General features: G+C 34.9%; 1 protein-coding gene across 1 annotated transcript in view; it reads right to left on the reverse strand.

Annotated features, from left to right (window-relative positions):
- LOC150103097 (putative ATP-dependent RNA helicase TDRD12) overlaps window positions 1-25,475 on the reverse strand; it is a 623,943-nt gene that overhangs the window by 251,565 nt on the left and 346,903 nt on the right. Inside the window, exons 15-16 of the mRNA XM_090397898.1 lie at window positions 23,103-23,246; window positions 6,045-6,238 (exon numbers count right to left, since the gene is read on the reverse strand). Of these exons, the coding sequence (XP_090254024.1) occupies window positions 6,045-6,238; window positions 23,103-23,246 (338 nt within the window). The remainder of the gene's footprint in view (window positions 1-6,044; window positions 6,239-23,102; window positions 23,247-25,475) is intronic.

A 25,475-nucleotide genomic window follows, 5' to 3' on the forward strand; every position in this document is an offset into this window, starting at 1 on the left:
TGTGAATGCTGAATTTCAGACTTAATATCATGCAATATAAATGAGATTGTAGCTGCAGCTGCATCTGCAGTCTCATTTATATTTATTTCAATGTGGCTGAGAATCTAGCACAGTTGAATATCAACATCAGTGACCTTCAATTTGTACAACACCTGTAGAACCTCACAAAGCAATGAATGTAGAGTATACACAGGAACTGAGATGACCTGTAAAGGACTCAACAAGTCGGTATAAATTGCACACTTTTGGTAGCAGTTTTCTTTTATATTAACAAGTGCAAGCCAAATGGCATAAAATTCTGCTGTATAATTACTGCACTCAAGTGGGACTGGTTGAATATAGTAATATCAGGAAACAGAGTAAACTGAGGTCTCAGACACTGAACCATCAGTATAGATGGCAAGAAATCAGAAAATATACTTTTTTGAGCATATTAATTAACTGCATGTAGCCAGATGATGGAGTGTGAGATTTCCTTGGTTGGCATAGTGACAGGATGGCATGACGGAGTATAAACCTCCCATGGAGAGATTCATGTCAACAACTTCCATAATCTCTTTAACACACATACCAATGGGATGGAGCAGTCTGAGTGACAGAGCAGGGTTCGTTTGACTTGACAAAGACTTTGAATGGATGATGTACAAAAAAGCACCAGTAGCTATCCATATTTTCCTGATGATGGATGGAATCCAAATATCTCAGGCTACTCTGTCTTGCAGCAAACCATACACGAGACCCACAGTCCAGCTTTGAATGTATAAGTGCATGATAAAGATTGACTGCACCCTATTCAAGAGAGGACAGCATGCAAGGAGATTCAATGCTCACTTTTCGTTTAGATAATGAATGTGTGTAATGAATATAAGCTTTGTCAAAGATGAGTTCTAGGAACATGGAACATTCTTCTAAGAATATTCTCTCATGGAGAAACACGAAAACTGTTTGCTGAAGTTGTCTCCGATGTCAAAAGAGTAGCAGTAAATTGGGAAGTCATCAACATAAAGAGCACTGCCTGCAGTGGGAAGAAGCTGTTCAGTGATTGAGTTAACTTTGACAGCAAAGAGTGTTGCTAAACTTAAGACAGAACCTTCTTATTAATTATATGGCAAAGATAGCACACTTCCAACTCGGATTTGGAAGATAAGCTAGACAAAGTTTTTAATAAATGCAGGAAGGTGCCCTCTGAGACCTAGGTTATAGAGGTCATTCTTGCCAATAATTCTGCCACACGTTTCTTAGATAATCAATTCATGTTTGTCTCCTCACTCCAGAGTTCCTCTAAGGTTTGGTTCTTGTTTTCATACTTCTTTACTTATTATCTAATAATATTTATGTCGGTGAGTCTACAGTTCACTTCTGAAAACTGTTCTACTTTGATTTTTCATTTCACTTTTGTTAACATTATTCTTTTCAATATGATGTTCCTTTTTATCCTACTTAAAACTAAACAGTCTTCTTACTTCAAATACTTTGTATGCTCTGATATCTTGAACTGGTGTGTCTGAAGATCAATATTAATCAATGAGGCTTTCCTGTTTCTTCTGTGTTCTCTTCATGGGAAATTATGCACATACAGGGGGTCCTTGAGTTACGTCGGAGATCCGTTCCTACGTAAGGCGATTTTCGATGCAAGTCAGAATTACCATAGCCTAAGTTACTTACCTAACCTAAAACACCCTAAAGTCATACGTGTATATCAAGAAACAGAACTAGGCCATAGGAAAATGAAAGGGAGAACATAATTACTGTATAGTACAGAAAAATGACAAAAATGAAACTGTAATAAAAAAACAAACATAAAAATGAGAACAATCCCCAAAATGACAAATGAAATTTTATATTCTGTACAGGTGATTATAAAAAAAAAAAAAAAAAAAAAAAAAAAAAAAAAAAAAAAAAAATGAAACCAATTCTTTACCTTTTATCCAGTGGTTGGCTTGCACACTGGAAGGGGCATTGCAAGGAGGGAAAGACTGACTTAATTGAAGGAGGAGGCTGGAGAGTCAGGAGAGGCTGCAGAAGATACTGCAGGTACAACTGAAGAGACAGTTGAGGTACCAGCACCTGCTGCAGGCCTCTCTACCTTCGTGAAAAAATGTTCCAGGCTAGTCTGGAATGATACCATCCTCTTTTCCTCATATATCTCCCTATAACACTGCAGGCAATCCATAACCCCTCAGAAGACATTTGTGTACCTAGCAGTGTTGGGATCCTCAGCCTCAAACTTGGCCAGCCCATCCTCAATGAGGGCAAAACCTTCTGCCAAGCTCTTGGTGGTGAATCTCCTCCTCAATCAGCTGCTTTTCTAACTGAATGAGGTCTTCTGCTGACAACTCCTCCCCATGAGATGCCAGAAGCTCTGTGACATCTTCGGCCTACACTTCCAAATTCATCTGCTTCCCCAGGGCAACAACCTTCTCTGTGACTGTCTCCTCATAGCCATGGAAATCATTCACAAACTGGGTTTTTTCCACACGCCATTCAAATTTGTCTGCTTCACTTCATCCCAAGCATGCTCAATGTTTTGTATAGCATTATAAATGCTATACAATTTCCAAAAGTCTTTGAGGGTTAAGTTCCTGTCTTTTTCAGTTGCCCTGAAAGCCATAGCAAATGTCCTGTGGAGGAAGTAGGCCTTCTTCTTTTTCTGCAGCTTCTCCCACTTAAGTGGGGTCACTGTTGATGATAAGTCCCCTCCACATCCTCCTGTCTTCATCCAAGTCCAGTCCAAGTTCTTCATCCTCAAGTCCTCTTCTACCAGCTCTCTCCATCTCTTCTTTGGCCGCCCACACTTCCTCCTTCCTTGCACATCCATCTGCATGACCCGTCTTCCCACATATTCGTCCTCCCTCTTCATCACATGACCAAACCATCTCAACCTTGCCTCCTGTATCTTCGCTCCTAAGTTCGTAACTTTCACTGTCCCCCTCACATAGTCATTTCTCAGACGATCCTTTCTGGTCACACCGCACATCCACCTAAGCATTCTCACCTCTGCTACTTCCATCCTGCTGATGTTATTTTTCCTCAGGGCCACAGTTTCTATAGCATACATCATAACTGGCCTTGCTACTGTCCTATAGATTTTGCCTTTCAGATTGATCGGCATCCTCTTATTGCATAACACTCCAGCCATCTCCCTCCAGTTCCTCCAACCCGCTTGTATCCTGCATCCCACTTCCTTCTCAGCTCCTCTATCTTCTTCCACTGTTGAACCTAAGTATCTAAAGTCCCTCACCTTCCTGATGACATTTCCTTCCAGCTCCAGATCTGTCTCCTGGCCACCACCCACCATGCAACACATATACTCTGTCTTACTTCTGCTCAGTCTTATACCTCTCTCTTCCAGTACTTTTCTCCATCTTTCCAGTTTAGTTCCCACTTCTTCTCTTGAATCTGCACACAGCAAGATTTCATCTGCATACAACATTGTCAAAGGCGCATCTTCACTCACCTCCTCAGTCACCACCTCCATCACAATGTTAAACAGAAACGGACTTAAAGGAAGCAATAATACCCTGGTCCACAGGCTGCAAAAGGGCTGTGGTGTTTGGTGGAAGGTAAACCACCTTAACATTAGGGTGAAAGTCATCCAAGTGGGGAGGGTGATCAGGGGCATTGTCTAGCACTAACAATGCCTTAAAGGACACACCCTTGGCTGTACAGTACCTCTGGCACAAAAAGGTGGGTAAACCAGTCCTCGAAGATTTGAAGTGTCACCCATGCCTTCTTATTGGACCTCCAGATGACAGGCAGTTGACCTTTCCAAATGCCCTTTAGTGCCCTTGGATTTTCAGCCTGATAGACCAACAAGGGCTTCAGTTTTAAGTCGCCAGCAGCATTAGCCCCAAGAAGCAAAGTCAGTCTCTTCTTACCAGCTTTATGGCCTAGTGCTGCCTTCTCCTCATTGACGATATAGGTACAATTAGGCATACATTTCCAAAATAGGCCTGTCTCGTCCACATTAAACGCTGTAGCCTTCTCCCTTATTATCTCAGCCAACCCCTCGGGAAACTCACCAGCTGCTTTATCATCACCACTAGCAGCTTCACCTTGCACCTTAAGGTTGTGTAAATTGCCCCGAGCCTTAAACCGCATAAACCAACCTTTACTAGCATTAAACTATTTACCTGCACTCGTTTCCCCCCTTTCACTTTCAATGCCTCAAACAATCTTTTCGCCTTTTTTTGAATTAACATGAGGCTAATTGGGATACGGCGTTGATGCTGGTCTTCCAGCCAAAGAACAAGAAGCCTTTCCATCTCAATCATGAGCCTACTATGTTTTTTCGTAATCACAGTCGATTTCATGGGCGCCAATCCTTTCACATGTTCAAGGATGCGAACTTTATCCTTGATAATAGCCCCAACTCTGGTACGACTTAAGTTCAACGCGCAGCCAATGTTCAATGGCATGTCTCCCTTTTTTGTCCTTTCAATAATGTCTAATTTCACTTCTAATGTAATGACTTTCCTTTTCTTCGACACACTGCATTCGGAAGAGTCTGCCTTATGTTTGGGAGCCATATTGAAGGATAAAAAGTCACAAGAAAACACAAACACAAAAGTGAGAGAGCAGATGTAAACAAAACAAGGTACCCAAAGAATGTATGCTATATAAACCAAGCAACACCACCACTCCCAAAGAAACGCCGCGTAATGGTGTATTCATAAATGGGCGTGCTCACAAACAAGTTTGAATTTTACACAGCGCTGCTTCAAGTCAAAATTTATTTTTTAAATTATTTATGGGATTACTGCCGTAAAGTCAAGGACCCCCTGTATTCATTTTGGAGTATGATCTCAGTAATGGCTATTCCATTACTGATTGTTCCTATAGTAGTGCCTACATTCAGCCTATCCACAAAAACTATTCGTTTCAACAATCTCAGTTCTCTTAAAAATAATAACTAATGCAGAAAGCCATCAGTGGTCAAACCTTCACTACCTGGAGGCTCACCAATTCATTTATGAGCAGTAATCAATATGGATTCTGCCTATATCCGTCCTCCACAGTAGATCTGTCGGCTGCCACCATCCACCTTTTGATACAAGCCATGGATAGGTTTAGAGAAATTCAAGTAGTTCTGCACATTACATCTGATTGTGTATGGCCTAGAGACCCATCTTATAGTTTCAATAAAGTTTCATATGGCATGTTAAATAACATGCAATATGAAACTTAAAAAAGAAGGGAACATCTGTTTGTTTAGTATATTTTATGCACAACTTTTTAGATAACCTATACATCTCAAATACTACAACAACTGTTATCACTTCATTGTGTTTTCAAGAGTAGTCCATGTGTTAAGCTGGACCATTTCACTTTAACTGGCATCAAACAGTGTTGTCAAAAATAGGCAGTGGGATTACAGGTTAAGAGATCAAGTGATTAAAATGCTATTTCAACAATTATTTTCACAGAACTGATGTCCAACCTGTTATACTTTTTTCACAATCAAGAAGAACCAAAAGGAAACAAACATTTTGAAATCTAATAATGTTATGAAAACACTAAAATTAATTTTCCAAATCTAATATAAATCCATTTCAAAATCTATTCACTGATGCATAAAAATGGAACATTATCCAATGTTCCATTTTTATGCATCATTCCATTATCCATTAGACAGCAATTTAAATTATTAAAAAACTTCCAAATAGTTAAAAAAAAAAAATTCTTGACCAATTCAGATTTTAATGTTTAACCATACTCCATGGGTGCTCTATCAATTTATTTAAACACCCTACAACAGAATGCTATTTCCTGGAAATCCAGTTCAGAGCAGTTTTATGATCTGAACAGATACACCATTTTCAGGAAAATAAAAACTGGAATGTGTAACATCAGAAACAGGAGACAATTATTCAATTGACAGTACTACTGCAAGGTTAACAGAATTCTAATAAATTTACTCAACAAAATAATTTTACTTAAAAAATAAATATGATATAAATTTACTTCTTAAAAGTAAAGAATAGATTCAGTCACAGATTTCTTATTAAAATGAACTGTAATGAAATTAAGATTATTTAACATACCCTTTCAGTATTTAAGGAAGGAAAATATTCTGATAGCAAGTTGAATCTTTCATTAAACTGTACTCTGAAGTCTGGGATATCATAATGAATTAAACAACTGGCATCCTTTACAGAGATGTTAATGAAAGCAGGATCTGATATTATTAATACAACAGGAGAACTTGGACAACAATTTTTCCACTGCTTCAGTACATCTGAGTAAACCAATAAGAATTGGATTAATATATTTATGCAATAAATTATCATTATTTTAATGATAAACTGTGTTCCTACAATTCAAAAACTTCAATCATTAGTGAATTAGATATATATCAGAAATAATAAATAAATTCTATATCCCTAACTAACTAACTAACTTGTGGAACTCAATAGGCAGTCTGAGTATGGCAGATAATTGCTGACTCACAAATCCTAAACTGTATACTGTCTGAAAATGGCGAGTTCTACCATTGATTTCCCCCTGCCCCCGCCCCCTCGAGTTGTAAGAGTTCAAAACCAGAGTTTCTGGGATAAAAACTACTTACTTATGTGTCGAAGCTTGATTATAACTTTAGTTCAACTTATACACCATATAATATAAATAATATAATATAAGATAATATATATATTTATATATATTATATATAAATTATATAAATTATATATATAATAAAACCATATTCTATATTATATAATAATAATTGTTATTATTATATAATTATATATAATAAAACCATAGTCATACTATGGGATAGATCTGACAACATTTTCCATTGCCATGACGAACTGGAGAGAAAAATTGTAGAATCTAGAGAAATCATCCTCAACCCTGTACATTTAAATAATAATTTAAGCATCTCGTGAGCACATACTGGTGCTCACGAGATGCTATACGCACGCACTCGCCCAACAATGTGGCCAATGAAGGCACAGCTTTGAATACGTTAACTACAACGTTTTCACGTTAAATATGTATAGTGACTTTCCTGTGCTGTTCAGTTTTTATCTTCAATGTTTAATGTTTCTTTTTGTATAAAAACACCTGAAGAAGGCTGTAAAAAGCCGAAACTAGTCGTGTGATACCATTAAACCTTTTCCCTTTACTCTTGGTTTATGTCATTCAATTCTTTTAAAAAATATGTTTAACAACCAAGTAAATCAACCTCAGTACACACATATATATATATAAGTAAACCATATAATAATAACAATAATAATAATTTATTGATTGCTAAAATATTTGCACATACAATAAACATCTTGAGTGACATTGCAACTTATAATTTTACAGAATTCAGCACTAAGTGCTACATTTTCTCCATTGGATTTCAATTAAAATTTTTAATAATACTATTTTGCCTCTATATTATGTATTTACAACACATGTTCTAATATTAACAATGAAGATTTACAGAATTTTTTGTATAATAATAATATATTTTTTTTAAACTGTAATAACATTTTATTTATCATCATACAGAGTATTTACATATATACAATAAAGTATACTATTACATTTTCTGTTCAGTACAAATGTAGAGTACAGTGATTTTTTAAAACATAAATGTAAATTACTTTTTTTTTTCAACATCAATATCATGGCTTATTATTATACAGCCTATTTACATATACACAATTTTTTTTTTTTTAATATCAGTATCTTCATTATTGTTATACACTTTACTGACTACTTTGTTACATAATCTACATTCTTTGATTGTAAGGATTACGTGTAGATGAGTGAGGCAAATTAATCCCACCTACTTCAAAGCTTGGGTTAGCTTTCATGAAAAGAGTGGGATTAGCCTTCACTCTTTATGTTACTGTTTATGTATGGTATGCAGGCATTGGATGCTGGTGATTTGTGTTGTGCATATTAGTGTTAATGGTATATTAACTTTGTTGGTATATTTTCCAGAGTTCGTGTTTTAATGTTCTGTAGTTATCTATGTGTTTTAAATTTCTTGGTAGGTTGTTGAGTTGAATGGGTATCTGATGTGATCTCACAAAAGAACCGTATGAGTTGTTGAAGGGTGTAGGGATGTAGAGAGTTGTTGTTGTACGTCGTGTTATAAGATATGTGTCTCTGTTGTTTCGATAGGTGATGTTGAAGTAATTCCTTGTTAATGTTATGTAGTGTTTCAGGTTTTTAATGCTGAGGATTCTGTGTGTCACCATGTGCTGATCGGATATTGGTTGTTGCGTATAAGGTGTCCAAATCACTGTTGACACAATTTTCCTGTGTAATGTTTCTAATTTTGTTAGGTGGCTGTTTGATGTGTTTGCATAGACTGTTATACCATATCTGAGTAGGGATTCACAGATACCGTGATATAGGAGTTTTTTTTATGTTGGATGGAATAATGTCTTTTACTTGGAAGAGTTTTGCTGCAATGATCCGGAGTTTGGTATGTAGGTATTCTATATGTTTTGTCCATTTAAGGTGGCAATCTATGTAGAGACCATAGATTGCCATAGAATAATAATAATATATTTTGGCTTGTAAAGTTAAATATGCTCTTAAAAGCAATTTTAATTACTTTTAACAATGTGAAGCTCTGATGAATCACCACAGGATGTAATTCAGTACCTAGTTTTGAAAGATGTACAATTTACTTAAAGATCCTGGACATAATTGCAAACCTGTTATGAGAACAGAGCTTTGGGGACAAGAACATTCTCCATACTATGTTTTCTCAAAGAAGACCACTTTATCCCCTCCCACATTTTCTGGCTTAATTGAGTGAATGGAGTCTCTCTGCCTATAGGCAACAGATTGGGATACCACAGCAGCAGAAATTAGCAAACGCCTTTAGTGGATGCCATGTTTGTACCATGTTTGATATCTAGAGCAGTATTTCTGAATTTCAAAATTATCAAACCTAAGATTGATCTCCAGTACAGATAACCAAGGCAGATCACCTCCTACTACACCAAGAATAACAAAATGCATACTACAAAATGTTTACGATTCTTCTTCTGGTTTCTGCTTAAATAACAATATTAACGATATAATTATTTGAAAAAAATAAATAAAAAGAAAACCAAGGATCAGAATCTCCTAAAGTTTAGGTAAGGATAGGCCATCAATGAGATTTAAACTTGGAGAACACAATAAGCTCTTAAAAGCTCTCCTTAAACACAAAATGCATATAACATTATTCTGCCCACATCTTTACTAAAAAATACCACTATCAAGACTTTGCTTAATCAAAGTCATACTGTTTTGCTCTTGTTTCATTATTATTACAACAATTCTACACTATTAAATATGTTAAGCAGCTAAATGAATTTACCTCCTGAAAAATGCAATGTATAATATCTAAAATTAGAATAAAGTCACCATTTTTCCATGCTGTTATGAATTTTATGGAAGCATAAAAAGTATAAAGCCATCACTGTAACAGAATGGATACTCCACCAAGTTAGTCTGTTTTTTATGAAGAATGACTATTAACAACTATGAATAGTTAATAATAATTGAAAAGACAGAAATTTATCTCTCAAAAAGTATACTAAAAATAGGTATAAAATGTGTAAAAAAATATCGTTAAGGATTAGATATGGTTGTATAAATTAATCCTGTGTAAACATTTCAAAATACTTTGTGGAGATGGTTGGTGAGTCATATGAAATTGACTCACCAACCATCCATACAACTCACCCTGCAACATATGACATAAATGTAATGTATGCTATAATAATTTTAGTTCAATAAGTGAACCAAAATTAATATTTCATACATTACATTTAACATTAAAATGAGAACATTCCACTGAACAGCATGGTAAAAATGATGCAGTGCTTGCACATAAGTCAGTCCTCAATAATATGAAATATATGAAATTAATATGATCACAAAGCTGAGCAAGGACTTCCTTTTTTCTGTTCCTTAATTTCAGGCTTTATCTAGCATAGTTTATTTTTTGTAATTCCTTTGTACCAGGATGATGCCTATCTGTCTTATTATCTACCTATAGTCTTTTTTTCTTTTTCTTTTTTTTTTGGGGGGGGGAGGGGGGATACAGACTGTGATTTGCTAGGGGATTGAGCTTTACTTGCAGCATTTGTTTTTAAAATGAGATCCCACCATAAAAGCATAGGTAGGATTCTCATTTAAAATATAACCAAAAAGTCCTATTCAAAACCACCAATAAGAAAGGGTGGTAGTGATCTCACAATAGGCAACAAAACAGTTCACTGCCTAAACTTTCAGAAACATTCATTCCACAGTGACATTAAAACAAAGCCTAGTAGCTGAAGAGTAGAGACACTCACTAGATACTTGGTAGCAACCTCAAACTTGATGTGACTTGGGAATCAACAAAAGTGAGTATGTAGGTACAGCCTCCTTACTTAGTAGAATATAAGTTGAATCTGAAAGTATACTGGATGTGAGCAGTATATCAGAGATTGCAAAGCCTATAATGAACTCAACTAACAATATGCTGACAGTCAATAGCATAAATGCTATTTTAAAGATAATTCAGCAGCAAACCTTTTAGTATCACGAACTATTTCCTTTGGTCCCTATTTATAAGCTCATACTAATGAAAGATGAATGTATCATACTGTCTCTAGAAAAACAGCAGATCCCACTAATGACTAAGTTTGAACTGCCTGATTATGATGAGAATATAATTTTGTGCACTCTAAGTCTGACTGAGTGCACAAAATCATATTCCCCAACTTAGTTTATTTTCAAAAGTAACTGATGGTTGATGGAGAGAGAGGTGAATGGTTCTCTGAAGCTGTATAATGCAGAAGTAGTAACGAAGTGTAATGATGCATGTGAGCATATTATGTTGGACAATGACACCAGGTACATGGTGAATACCATCTACCATAATACCTAATGCTCTAAGTTCTTTGATGCGCATTAGGGACTTTATTTTCAAAGTATACTGTCGAGATGCTACTTCAGTGGCTCATTAGCTTCCATATAGTCTAGGAGTAAGGATATTTGGAATGCACTAGGTGTAAATGTTGCCTGATAGCATTTAGGAACTAAAACTGGAGTGTTCACCCTTCAAGAAAAGCATAAACCTGTGACCCTATAATCAAGTTTGGAATTGATCAGTGCATAGTACATACCAAGAAAACATCAATCTCTCTCTCTCTCAAACAGATGGAAGAAAGGGGTAGAAAGATATTCATCTCGTGCATTGAACTCGTGTATGTGTAGTAGGAACATTCAACTTATATCGGTTCCAGAAGATTTGTCTTTGTTGCAAATGGGATTAAAGTTTATCCTATATGTTAAGATGAAAACTGTTTGCTGTAAGAAGTTTCTTGCAAACTGCTTTCACTTCACAAAGTTTTGTGAGGTGAAAGCAATTTGCAAGTGTCTAAGAAGAAGCATGGTCATTGGTAAGCTGCAGTTGCCTAATATACTCAATATTACTACAATGCCAAGAGATAGTAAAGTGATCATCATAGAGGATACTGTGCTTGTGACTGGAAAAGGTAGTTCTTTTCAAGAGTTGCAGTTGCTGCTTTCACAAAAAGTGAACTTTCAACATTGTTCACAGACAGTTGTGGTGGACAGAGGTGTGAATTTGTTTTATATGGACCTTTTCTAACTTTGGAAAGACAATAATAATTTACTTTTGCTGAGTGTCTGGAAATCACTCCTAAATGAATATTCAATTGTAAACAAGGAATAGTGTCTCATGGAAGATGAAAGAATTTTAACATCTCATAATGGATATCATCCTGGTCCTGTTGCACTTGTTCGGGATAGGCACAGTGTTGTTTTCCTTCCTTAGAGGTAAATGGCCTATTGTAGAATTCCAAATAAAGATGACAGCTTCTTTTAAAAGGTATTGGTTCACAAGCTTTGCTCGATGAGGACATGTATTATCTCCTTATAGGATAAATGTCTCCCCTATCTTAAGGAATGCGCAAATGCAGTGGGATCAGCAACTGTGCACCCCTTATGGCCCATAAATGAAGAACAGTATGAGATGTGTATCCTTCCTTTTCTAGAAATCGCCCAAGATCATTCCGGTGGTATTTTATTTGTTTACAGTAGATATTAACTGGATCTATAATTCTTTATATCTTTTTTTGAGGCTGAGACTGGATGTATTGTGATTAAATACAGGTATGCGAAAAGCTATCTGTGTGTGAGAGGCATCTGCAAAGACTGCCATCCACGTTTTTGACTGTACTTTCCTAACTGCTGCATAGTTAAGATTTTGCCATGGTTTGATAAAAGGTAGAAAATGATTCAACACTTTTGGAATAATACACTCTGCAACAAATTTAAATTTTCCCTGTAGTTATGATAAACTATTCTAATCAGCAAGATCAATTTTCAACTGTGATATCCAAGAGGAAATAGATAGTTACTGTAAAATGGTAGCCAAAGCAGGAAATAATCACTCCCATATAAACTGTTTCTCTCTATCTCCTGCTTATATGGTGCGTGGGGGGGGGGGGGGGAGATGGAGAAAACATAGCAGAGAAGGGGGGGGGGTGAATGCTCCACATTCCCTAGGCTTAATAGATGTCTACCAGATCTGATGCAGCTGCAAACTGATCTATTATGGCCAAAAAGGCAGGACAGCCAATATCAGAATTCTGAACACAAGAACTATATCCGATTCCACCATTACAGCCACCCTGGACATGCTGACCATGTACAGCAAGTGCTTTGGACACCCACCACAGGATATACTAGATCATTCCTGAAAAACTTTCCAAAACCTCAACAAATTTGGATGCATGACACTGCCCCAAATTTGGGAAGCTCATCCTCAGGTCTTTTCAAGACCACCCAATTTAGCCCACTAGAGGTTACCATTTAGGACTCTGGACTCAACTTTGGTTGTTTTTCTCAGCCACGTTTGTCGAGTGTTAGTGGCTGCCACATATAATTGCTTTGTGATCCTTGATGATGGCAATGTAACTTTTCTGAAATATAGGAGAGTATTAATTAAAGTTACTATAACTAATACTTAGTATTGATTTTCTTGCTTGACTACTTGTATAATGAATGTTTTAGTTATTAATACTTAGTATGTTGTTATTTCCTGAAAAAATAGCCAATGTATAAGCTTTTCCACAAAATGAAGGAACAAAGAGAAAAATCACGAAAACACAAAAACTGTATGATAAATTTTTATGCAATTTGTTCAAAAGCAGTATGATATGAGATGTGAAGAAACACTCACAGAAATTTTAAATCAGGTTTAATTCAGTAGCAAATAAGCACATAAAGACATGGTCAAAATGAGATTGTAAAGTGACTCAATAAGGAATATGGTCACCTCTCACAGCAATACAGCCATCACAATGATGTTTCACGCTGTTTATAATGGTAATAATTGTTTATACAGAGCTCAGTTGGTAATAATTGTTGCTCCTGCAAGCTCTCGTAAGTCCCTCAAGGTTTTGGGCAGCAGGTAAAGCAGCAAACCATTTACCTAGGAAACTTCAGACATGCTCAACAGTTATGGTCAGGAGACCTGTCTGACTAGTAAATAAACATGATTGCTTCTTTTTGAAAGTATTGGTTCATGAGCTTTGCTTGATGAGGACATGTATTATCGCCTTATAGGATAAATGTCTCCCCTATTGCACCTGCATAAAGACGAACATGAAGTCGAGAACCTAGTCTCTGTAAATTGCAGAATTCATGGTTCTGCTAGGAAGCACATACCAGGTCAGTGCATCCACCATAAGTGTCCTTTCATGGATATTAAAGAGATAACTATCTCTGGTTCTTTCTACAAAGTGATACTAAGAGTGCACTGTTCTGGATTGCACCAGGATACTGTTGTAGTTGCAATATTTGCTAATATAAACCTTGAACTTCTATCTACTAAAACTCCAATATCACTAGCCTGATCAGTTTCTTGTAGCATAATCCCACCAACATAATATGACATTGGATATCTCATCATCCGGAAGTGCATACTTTATCATATACACCCACACTTTCTAGTGCCAACCTCGGCTTTGTGCCAAGAATAGTCAATTCATGCTGAGTGAGGGGAGGGGGGAGAGGAGGAATAAGATGATGCATGAATTGGTCACCAAAAAGCAAAATCACGTGCTTTATACGTAAATTTTCCAACTGTTGTACAAGCAAAATAGTTACTACTTTAAAAACTAGAATTTTCATAAAAGAAAAGCTAATTTTCCGACATATAATAATAAACAATCAACCCACGAAACGCATTGATTACCCTATTATCGGAATGGATTCTCCTTCTTCTGACATGCGCAGAAGTGTCGAAGGGTCTCGCATCTGTGGGCATACAGTACATTTACTAACATTGAACTGATAGCCTTTACACATGCCCACAATTACAGCCTATTCAAATTATTCTGCAAGTACTGAATATCAGCCACATGCTTAACTTTGAAACATCCACAAATAGCTGTACGTCTCCTTTCAAATCTATCCCAATGTCATTAATGTACTGATTAAATAACAGACCAAGGACTGATTCTTGTGATACACCACTGGTTTAAATCTTGCAGACTCACCCCCTCCCCCCATATACCACTTTTTGATATCTGTCTGTCAGCCTTCTTCTTGTCCATGGTAATATTTTATAATCCAATTCCATATTTTCCAATTTATGTAACAGATGAAGGCCATAATTATGGCCTTCATCTCAACTTTCCTCAAGAAGAAGTAGTTTCTAAAATTTCTGTTCTATATGCTAAATAACTATCAGAAAGAATTGCGAGAATTCTTTGCCAGATTGATCTACAAGTCTCTTTTCATCCAGCTCTTAAACCAATTATTCGACCCTCCAAAAGACAAATATCCTCCTCCTCCTCCTTCTTATCATGAATACAGAATACCTTGTTCTTGCAACCTATGTTTTGATGGACAGACTGATCATTCTATTCAAATTCATCCTGAAGAACATCTCAACGTTCTTCAGGGTGTTTCTCGATGTTTGTCCAAGTACTAACGTTCAGGCAATTTTGTGTGGCAAAATACTTTTTACCTACAAAAAGAAGGTACAGCCATGAGCTTACCCTTACCCCCCAAATGCTAACTTTTATATGGAAGCTTTTGAGCAATGTACTCTAGATTCCTTTACTTTAAAACCTAAAGTCTGGCATAGATATGCTGAATATTTTCATTATCATGTCCCCATGGCTGCCAGATATTAAACACCTTCCTCAGCCACCTAAACAAACAACACAAACACATTCAATTCAGTGAAATTGAAAGTCAGAGCTCGCTTCCCTTTCTAGATACACTTGTCACACACACATTTTCCTTCTGGCAGTCTTTCTCATCACTGTTTACCATAAGCCTGCACATGCTGGCCAATATATACACATATGCTCTTACCAGTACCTAACACAAAAACTAGGTGGCATTAACACACTAAAAGACAGGACTTTGAAGATTTGCTCCAGTGAACAAGCACTTAAACATGAATTAAAAGTTATCAGCGATACCTTCTTGAAAAATGGCTACAGCCAAAACACTATCAACAAAACTAGATTACAATAAAACTGTAACCATGCCAAACGTTAAAGGAGTATCAGATAAAATAAACAGAAAACAGAATAGAATAAACAGAAATACAATCTTAATGCCACCTTTAAACCTCCTGCAAAATTAAAGAACTTATTCAACTCATCCAAGGATCCACTTCCTCCACTGGCCCACCGTGGGGTTAATTTAGTAAAAATAAATTATTAATACTGTATTCATTGCACCTGTAATTTTCCCTATATAGGTGAAACAGGACGCACAATTCCTATCCGAAAAAAGGAACATAAACGGTATATTAAATTTAATAACTATGGTAAATCTGGCCTTTGTGATCATGCCCCTGAATACTCTACACAGAATTGACTGGAAAGGTACTTGTTTACATCACACCAAAACATGGTATGAGTATAAACTTAAGGAGGCCTGTGAAATTCTTATCAACCATCCTTACCTTAATAATAGTGATCTAAAAAGCACAAGAATATGGATGGCACATATTCTACCCAGTTAACATTGTGATCTGAGAGTTAGTTATAATTAAGACTGTCAGCAATCCAGGATCCTAGCTCCAATTTAACACTCTTGATAAATTATGGATTAGGCCACCACTTTTACTGTATTAAAACTATCTATATGAATTTGTTCTCTGATGATGTTATAAATAGAATATAGCTTTGGTGTAATTTTTTTTTTTTTTTTTTTACTAGAGGTCAAGCCAGTAGAATAGTGGTTGATCAAATCATTGTCACTTTGGCTTATTGTTTGAAATGTAATATAGCTTGTCTTTGTGTATGTGTACTAAAGATGATGACCTTAATATGAAGGTCGAACCTTCAGAAATTAAGGTAATTGTTCCTAATATGGTTGTAGTCTCCATAATTTTACTGAAATGAATGAATTATTTAAATTTAAAATTTTATTTTATTCCTTGTAATCTAATAAGGTAGATGGAGTTATCCTCCTACAGATGATAGCACATATCCTATCATGTGCTTTCAATTTAAATGTTGTTCATTTTATGTTTATCTCTTTCTATTGTATTGAAAATGGCTGTGAAACATAGCCAACAATTTTGCAAAAATAAATTATTAACATAATTGGTATCCGTATTTACTTATTTTTATTCTAATGTCTTCTATGTACATCTTGATTTTCAAATCTAACAGTTATAATTTTTCTGGCCTGCTCCTTTTACAAATTTCATAACTAACATCATCCTTATGCACACAGTATTCTTTCCCCATCATCTTTTTCTTGTGAATCTTTTGTTTAATAAGAGATTTCATCCAATTCATTCCTACCCTATTTATTCTTCAAACTCTAAGGACACATTCTGATATTGCGACATTTCAATATTTTTTTAAATGCTTCCCATGTCACTCGATATTGTTCCCATCCAACAACCAATACCATGACACATAATTTAGCATACTCCTCAGCTAGTCATAATTTCCTGCTTTGTAGTTCAGCATATAACCTTTTCTGAATAAAACATTCATAAACTTAGCCATTGTCCAAGTCAGTGCTGCATGATCACTGTCATCAACTGGAGGCAAAATAGTTATGTCATTAATTGAAACCCTTTCCCCTTACACTATAATCAGATCTAACACTCTTTGATCTCAGGTTTCTTCTCTTCGATACTGCTTGAGGAAGTTGTCTCATAACAGCTTAATAAATTCAATTTCATTCTTTTCATGAGAGTTCACCCTTACTCAATCAATGTTCGGATAATTAAACTTCCCATTATGATTACTCAATTCATAGCAAAGAATTTAAGATTAAATGCCAGAGTTTGCCACTCCGGAGAAATGTATATCCAGTATCTGGCACGAAATAAACACCAAGTCAGCATTACAGTGAGCCTCAGATATTTCCAGACTCTGGCAGAGATGACTCAATGCAACACTGCTGCTCAAGGTGAGCATATCAACTGATCATGGCTGCATCATACAAGATTGTTTCTTATCATAAAGCAGTATATACAATCTTTCCATCTGTGGATCACAAAACATAACATGGTACTTTTTCTGGTCTCCAGGCAGTGTGGAGACCAGAAAAAGTAAAATGGTCAATAAAAAAGTATTATTATTGCAATAAAATTTCTGATACACAGCTTCAGAGGATGTACAGGACACAATGATAGTATCACATAAAAAGTTTACATTATTACTACCTTTATTGACAATTTGTCCTCCAAATTAGTTTATCTGCCAGGAATCCAATATTATAAAATCTTGTATTTTGGTTTTTGAAGGCTTCTAACTACAGTTTCTTCTGGGTCTTTTTCCTGCCATCATAGCATCAAACACATGCTTTAAGTGGCCATACCATCTTAGATTAACTCTGCTCACAATATTCCTGAATGCTACAATGCCACATTCCTTATATTTTCATTTTTAATATGATTCTGCAATTCATCTCTTAACTTCCCTAATTTTTCTCAGGCTTCTCATATCTATGGTCTCTAGTCTTTAATCTGTGGTTTTACTTTTAGAAGAAAGAATTAATGAAGAAAAGATAGGCAAAGAAGAAGGAGGATCAGAATCATCACATTATCCTCCACCAAAGTCAGGTGTCCTACATGGAGGAACTAGAGCAATCAAATTGGCAGATTAGTCATAATTGAAATCTAGCTTCCATACTGGAGGGGGGGGGGGGTAATATAACTGTACTGTGAAACCTGGTTGAAGAAATAAAGGGAAGAAAATTGTGTAACTTGCAACTGTCTCAACTGTAGTTATACACAACACACAGCACTAATATGTGCTATATGTTGTCAATCTTTTGCATGTGGGATTAACATTTAAAAATTAAATAAAATAAAAATATAGCTGATGCAACTACTGCCTCTGATATGCTCTGATATGGCTCTGATATGCTGTGGGTCTTGCACAACTATGTGTGTGTGAGTCAGATTGGGGGAAAAAAAACTGAAGCCAAGACTTTCCTGAAATTATCAAAAATTACTGTTTTTTTTACATAAACAGTATTAATAAAATGATACATAGGCCTGTGTAGCCCTTTGAAAATAGCATTTGCATCATAGCACTAGGCAGTCCAAAGAAAGACATTCTAAGTTCATTTCTAGTTTCCACCTAGAGAAACTTTTTCTAACCTGTTCTTTGACTAGTTCCTGAGTTAGTTGATTTATGGCACAAGCAAGCAAGTTTTTTCCTCCTGGGAACTCAAGTTTTTGCATCCTGTAAACTCAAGAAAATCATCCATGTATCCCACACTATTTCAGACAATCATATCACGGTCATAGACCATAAGATGGCAGCACTTGTCTGCCTCTCTTTGATGGATGCTGTTGAAAATTATTAATGGTACAGGACCAGTTACTTCTGATGGGCTACGGTGAAGAAAACAGCCTTGCCTTCTCCCTCAATAAAGTGTTTAATAAAAAGCATTAGAGGATACAAAAAACTAAAATTATATTTTAATAATATTTAATCAGTTTAAATGACATATACAGCTAACTTCTCAATTTAGCAAAACATCCTTATAGTGAACAGCCAAAACTGCATGACAGTCACTGCTATCTGAAAAAGAAATTCACTAGAGCAGATCATCCACTATAAAACTACTACTTTGTTCCCTGTAAGTTTTTTTATGGTGAGGATGGACTGTATCATGTTTGTTACATTCTCAGATAATACTGATGTGCATATAATATAAACCAGAAGATATAGAAAAATTAGGATTACAGGACCTAATTTATTTTTTACAACAACCCCATACATGAAAGGTTGCACACTTATAATATCAAAAGTGCCATGTGGGGATAGGGAGAAATAAAAAATCTGTTGATATTTCTTGGAGAGTTGGATGTCATGTGGAAAAAACAAAAAGAAACAAGGGAGAAGATGATTCAACAAGATTAGACCGGAAGTGTGTTTGTCTGGACCAGCAGCGGTACGTTTTTAAATGTTTACGAGAAAGTGAAGGAATGATGATGGGCAGTTCAGTGGAGCTGCACAAAAATATTATAGAAAGGCATGATGCAACAAGAAAGAAAGAATATCTATGACAAACTTAATGGAGCGAGTGAGGAAAAAAAAGTCATCTGTTAAGCAGATTGCCCACTTCTGGATAACTATCATGCACCTTTAGGATATACCATTCCAAATATGAGAACAAGAACAATGATTGGCAAATTTAGGATATATATAACATTCAGAGTTGCTTAGGACAATCTGAAGTAGTATCACAAATGGAAGATGTGCATAATATAGTAAGTAGACTTTGAATGTAATGTGTTCATGCTAGTAAAAGCTAAATGTGTAAATCAGTCGAAGAAGAGAAATTTTGTCTTGACCGGAGATCCAAATAATATCAAAAGTAACAGGGAGTGGAATGAGATCTTAGGAAAAACTATGGGACTGTGTTTAAAAGCAGTGGAATTAACTAGATTATGTCAATCCTACTAGAGAATGATAAAGTGTTTAAGATAGTGGTTATAGAAGATCTTGAAGATTGAGTCACTTGAGAATTGAAAGGTTTGCTGAATAACCAGGAGAAATGGATTGTATTCAACAAAAATATGGATGAGATTGGAGGTCTAAACCTCCAATCTCATCTATTTCTGGAGTCCTGCTCCTAAGAGCAGGACTCCAGACATACAATTAATCTACTAGCCAGAAAAAAATTTTTACTCACTCAAGGTCTACTTTACATAAATATTGTTAATAGGAGATGTTTTAAAAAAGGTAAGTGTTATAGTGATAAAACAAAGTAACACATTCTTTATTTCTTACTATACATTATATTGTTACACCCTGATATCTTGAGAATATAGAATTCTCAGCTATCATGGTGTAACATGAAGAGCAAATAAATTAAAAACCCTGTGTTAAAGCTAAAAGATGAATTATTTAAAAGAAAAAGAAATATCCTTGCATCCAATAAAATGTATAAAACATAAAGGTATTTGTTGAACTAGCTAGCAAAAGAAAGAATATATTAATGTTGTAATATGATATAAAAGAGAAAATTTAAATAAATAAGACAGAAAAGGATTAGTCATAAGAGATGGTATGCGAGAGGCTAGAGATTAAAATATTAAGTAAATTCATAGAGAAAATTTGAAAGGGGATAAAGTTAGAGGCTAGCACAAGAAAAACAACAGAAAATCGCTTAGGGCCGATTCCCAGATTGAGACATCGTTTGGCAGAAAAACGCCACCCTAATTGGTCGGTGAAGTAAAATCAAGAAGGGGGCGGAGAAAAGAAGTTAAAAAAGGTACCGTTAGGAGAGCAGGTATAAAAGGGTTGGAAACCCCCCCCCCCCCCACACACACACACAAGGCTTTTTGGTTTTTGTTTTGGTTCTGTTCCCGAGGAGTTCTCTACGAGCTCCGTGGCATAGGTTTCACGTGGTTTTCCTGAGTGAAGATTGGGGTTATATCTCCGTCGTCACAACATGGAAACAAAAGTGAGCGGGATTTTGATTCCGGATTTCCTATGTAAGAAGCGAAGAATGCCATAGAGTCAAAGAAAAGGAAACATATTCTTTGTGTTTCAACTTCAGTGATGACCACGAGAAAGGGAAAGCTATAAAGATATTGATATCCACGTCACAAGTCGCACAGCCGTCATATAGATGATTCAAAGTGTGTCCTGAATTACGAAAGTTTAAGACCATGTAAGCATAGTTCAACTCCAAAAGGAATGTAGGAGTAGCAGATTATCGGAGAGGTTATACCAAGCTAGTTCAATCAGAAAAAGGAAAAGGCCCATATGAAAAACTCAAGAAAGAAAGGTACTGTAAAATATATCTAATGTTAACTAAAATTTGTCTGTAATAAGTGTCATTATTCTAATACGGAACTGTTGAAGTGATCAAGGAAAATTTATACTAGGACTTTAGTATCTGACAGAATATATTAAAAGTAAGCTGGTTAGTGTTAATGTTATGTGAATAATTAAGTGTCCTGAGAATTTTGCATGTCTATTGTAATGTATAGGAAAGTTAAAATGTCATAGTTGTGTGTTAGTGCAGAAAAAGGTTTAGTTAATCTGCTTAAGTTTGAATAGTTAAATAGTGTGAATTAATCTTATTTGTCCATGTCAAATGAATTGACGTGTTGAACGCGTATGGTGGCATGATCGTAATACTAGTTATGTGTTAGTGCAGTAAATGATTTAGTTAATCTACTTAAGTTTGAATAATTAAATAGTGTGAATTAATCTTATTTGTCCATGTCAAATGAATTTATGTGGATTTGTTATGGTGAATTGTTATGGCAGCATGATCGTAATACCCATTATAGGATCATAGAGTAATTACTTGTAATAAGTTAATGTTAGTTTATAAGTATTTAGTTTAGCATTGAATTGAGTAATAACAAAAATTGAATTGTATCATGTTAAAGTTTTTAATAAACCTTTGTTCAATGATAAGAAAAGTTGTCTGAAACTGCTGTCCAATGCACCACTTGAAAAATTACGAACCTAATCACGCGGGAAATTAATGTGTTAAGAAACGAGGCAAAGTGTCATGACTGCAACATAGTTACACTTTCAGACATATTTGAGTTCTTTCTCCTTGTTTTTGTATATAATATCTAAAACTAAATATCCCAAAAGGCGCAGTATAAATACAAATATTAGGGGTACTAAGGGGAGAAATGACTTAAGTATTAGTAAAAATTTTGGTGATATCTCAAGCATGGATAATAGAAGAACATAGATAAGAGGAAATTATTAGATAGAATAAAAATCGTAAATTGGGACACAACAATATGTAATTATACAGAGAAATGCTATCCTTTAATGTGGGTTTACATTTTAAGCCACAACACAGTCCATCACAACTAAGTTTGTATTTTCTTTCATTTATTGTTCATAATGGAGGGTGAATTTATAGAAATTATTCATAAATAATAACTTAATAGGAATAACAAATAATAAAATTCATGAAAACAAGAAAATAGGTAGCACTCACTGTAAAGCCAGACTCATTTGTATTAAAAAAACATCATAAACTCAAGGATCTATACAAGATCATCCAGAGCAGGATTTTACAAACGTCCATGCCCACAGTAGGATTCGCATCCACAACTTGTTGGTTGGAGACAAACTATGCTATCCACCCAGACAATGAGGCTGGCACAATGCACTCAATCACATGATCCAGTCTTTGACTTGTCTTTGCAAGATAATTGCAATTTTTAAATAACAGTATTAAAAAGTTAATTGATGTTATGAGCTGTGAATATATTAATCTCTCATGTATAAGAACAATATTAAAAAACCTCCTAAATGGGATTCTAGCCAAAGTCTTTCCCAAAAGTTTAATTAAGCAGGATATCTTGGAACCCTTCCCAATTATTATACAGAACAATAGCAATTCAAATGGGAGGTAAATTTCATCACCCAGTGTGAGACCACCACCACTCTGCTTATTGAAGACCTGAAGTTACTTAAAAAAAAGTTGTGTTTAATCTCTAGAGCAGGATTTCCAAACCATGTAAAAAATCAATAAAATTAAAAATTTAAATTTTTAAAAATTTTTATTTTTCAATGAATTATATACTTACAACATTTCACAAGTAAGATTCATATGAAAAAAAAAATTAATTTAATCAAATAATAACTTACCATCAAGTTCATAATGAAGTAAACTTGCAGTAGCCAACAATGAATAGATTGCAGAATTTTGAAGAATGGAATGCACCTCTTTGGCAATAACATCATTTGAAGTACAGATAACTATTCGAGCATGTTTGTTTCCCGTTACCAATTCTACAAGTAGAAATATTATTAGAGTATAAAAATATATTTTGTAATAAAAAGAATTGGATACAGTTGACTCTCACTATACTACAAGAATAGTTTGTCATAGTGGATAGCAGATAGTTACAATGAGTTTTTTTAGAGAGTTATTTGATATAGTAAGTCAACTGTAATTAAGTATTAATATTATGACTATCTTAGCATAATGATATTTCATAGTTCAGTATTTAAGTCAACAAAACAGATAAACAAAGATAATTTACTTTTGCCTAATACAACTACAACAACTGAAAAAAAGGAAATCGATATTCTCAATAAGCAACTTTTTTATGCTTTAGTATATAGCAAGGTTGACCATGATACAGTAATACTCCACTATGATGATCTGCTCCTATGACACTTTTCAATACTCATTTATATCACATTGCCATGAATGAACCAATGCACAGTTTTGTGACCTGTTTGTTTATGATGTCGTTGCTTGTTACATTTATGCATTCTGGTGTTTTGCCATGAATTATTAACTGTGTATAACTGTTATTTTCTTTTTTGTTGTTAATAACAGCAGATAAAATTCAAAGTAATGATGTTGTTGTTTCCAAGTGACATGAAAAAGACATAAACCTGTTACATTACATACTATGTTTAAATTATTAAATTTAGTGATGGTGTATCAAACACTGCAATAGGGCACAGGGTAAACTTTCATCGCACTACTGTTGTTAGAGTTGCTTAAAACAAGGATAAGTTCTTAGTGAAGTGAAAATTGCTACACTAGTTAATACTACAGTTATCTATAAACATGACAGTCTTATCACTGAAATGGAAAAACCTTTAACAGCATAGACTGATGACCAAACTGATTGGCATGTATTCTTAAGCCAAGCTATTTTTCATTTGCATATCTGACATAAACAAATGCTTTATTTATATCATTTACACACACACGTGTATATAAGTAGTGATTCGCTATACAATGAAATTCATTTTAGGACAGTGGTCTGTAACCCAACATGTCATATGATCAGGGGAATGCCTGTATGCTCATCAAAATGTTTTCTATATTCTTTAATTAATAGGTTATTTTCTCAAACACTGCAAGTTCCATTAAATCAATTTATTATGGAAGTTGCCTAGCTGGGATTTTCATCTTGATTCATGTATCTGTGTATGCATTAAGTATAAAATAATTCACAAGCAGATCGATCTATGGTTTGATTGGAAGTACAGTAAAAGTAACCAAGCCAGGTTGTTAATAGTTGTTAAATATCTGTTAATTGCATGTGTTCTCTGATCAGTATGTTTGAAATTAAAAGCCTGAGTTTCCATGAGGGAAGGTAAAAAGTTGCCACATTTGTATGATGAGAGTGAACTCATCTATTCAGTTTCAGTTGAAAACCATATTATGCTATGATGTTGTCATAATTGATAAATCATGTCTAATTTATTTTATTCTTTTCAACTACACACTGTAATTTCTAGGTAGGGTTGAAACAAGTACAGTAAAACCCCGAAGTTAAGCAGTAGGTGGGACCAACAAAAAGCTCGTAAGTTGAATTCGCGTAACTCGGAATATAATTTTGCATGTACTTTATATATATATATATATATATATGTGTGTGTAATTTATATATACAAACATACAAAATATTAGTTAATTGGGACCAAAGGTTTACAAAAACACCTATATTTTTTAAGAAATACTGTATAATCATAATTGTAGTTTTTCATACATAAAAAAAAGAAAGTTATTTCGATGTCGATGGTTTTATAAAGTCTAATAGATTCGTCTGACGGCATAATGTCTTTTTCTTGTCGCACCAAATTTCTTCATAGCAAGCCAATGATTTTTTATTCCTTGCTTTGTGGCTACAATTCGTTCCTCATTAGAATCTATGTCCTCCAAAATCTGTAAACCTTTCTTAATTAATCTGAGATTGAGACCTTCTGTTAATTTTGCAATTGTCATGTGCTTTTCAGGTAGAACTGGATCTGAGGTTTCTGTCTCTTCAGTAGCGCTTTGCTCATGCATCTCTATGAGCTTGTCGATTGTAAGCTCCTTGTTATGCGAGTCTAACAGCTCACTGACATCTTCACTGTCGACTACTAAATCTAATTGCTTGGCAAGGTTGACAACTTCTTCTATTGCCTCAGCAACTTGATCAGTTTCTGGCAACATTTCTGTTTCGCATTTAAAAAAGGATGGACAAAGTTTTTTCCAGACACCATTCAAGGTTT

This window comes from Typopeltis vanoorti, chromosome 9 (genome assembly GCF_054136105.1).
Source record: "Typopeltis vanoorti isolate ZY-2024b chromosome 9, IOZ_Tvanoo_1.0, whole genome shotgun sequence".
NCBI classification, from domain to species: domain Eukaryota; kingdom Metazoa; phylum Arthropoda; class Arachnida; order Uropygi; family Thelyphonidae; genus Typopeltis; species Typopeltis vanoorti.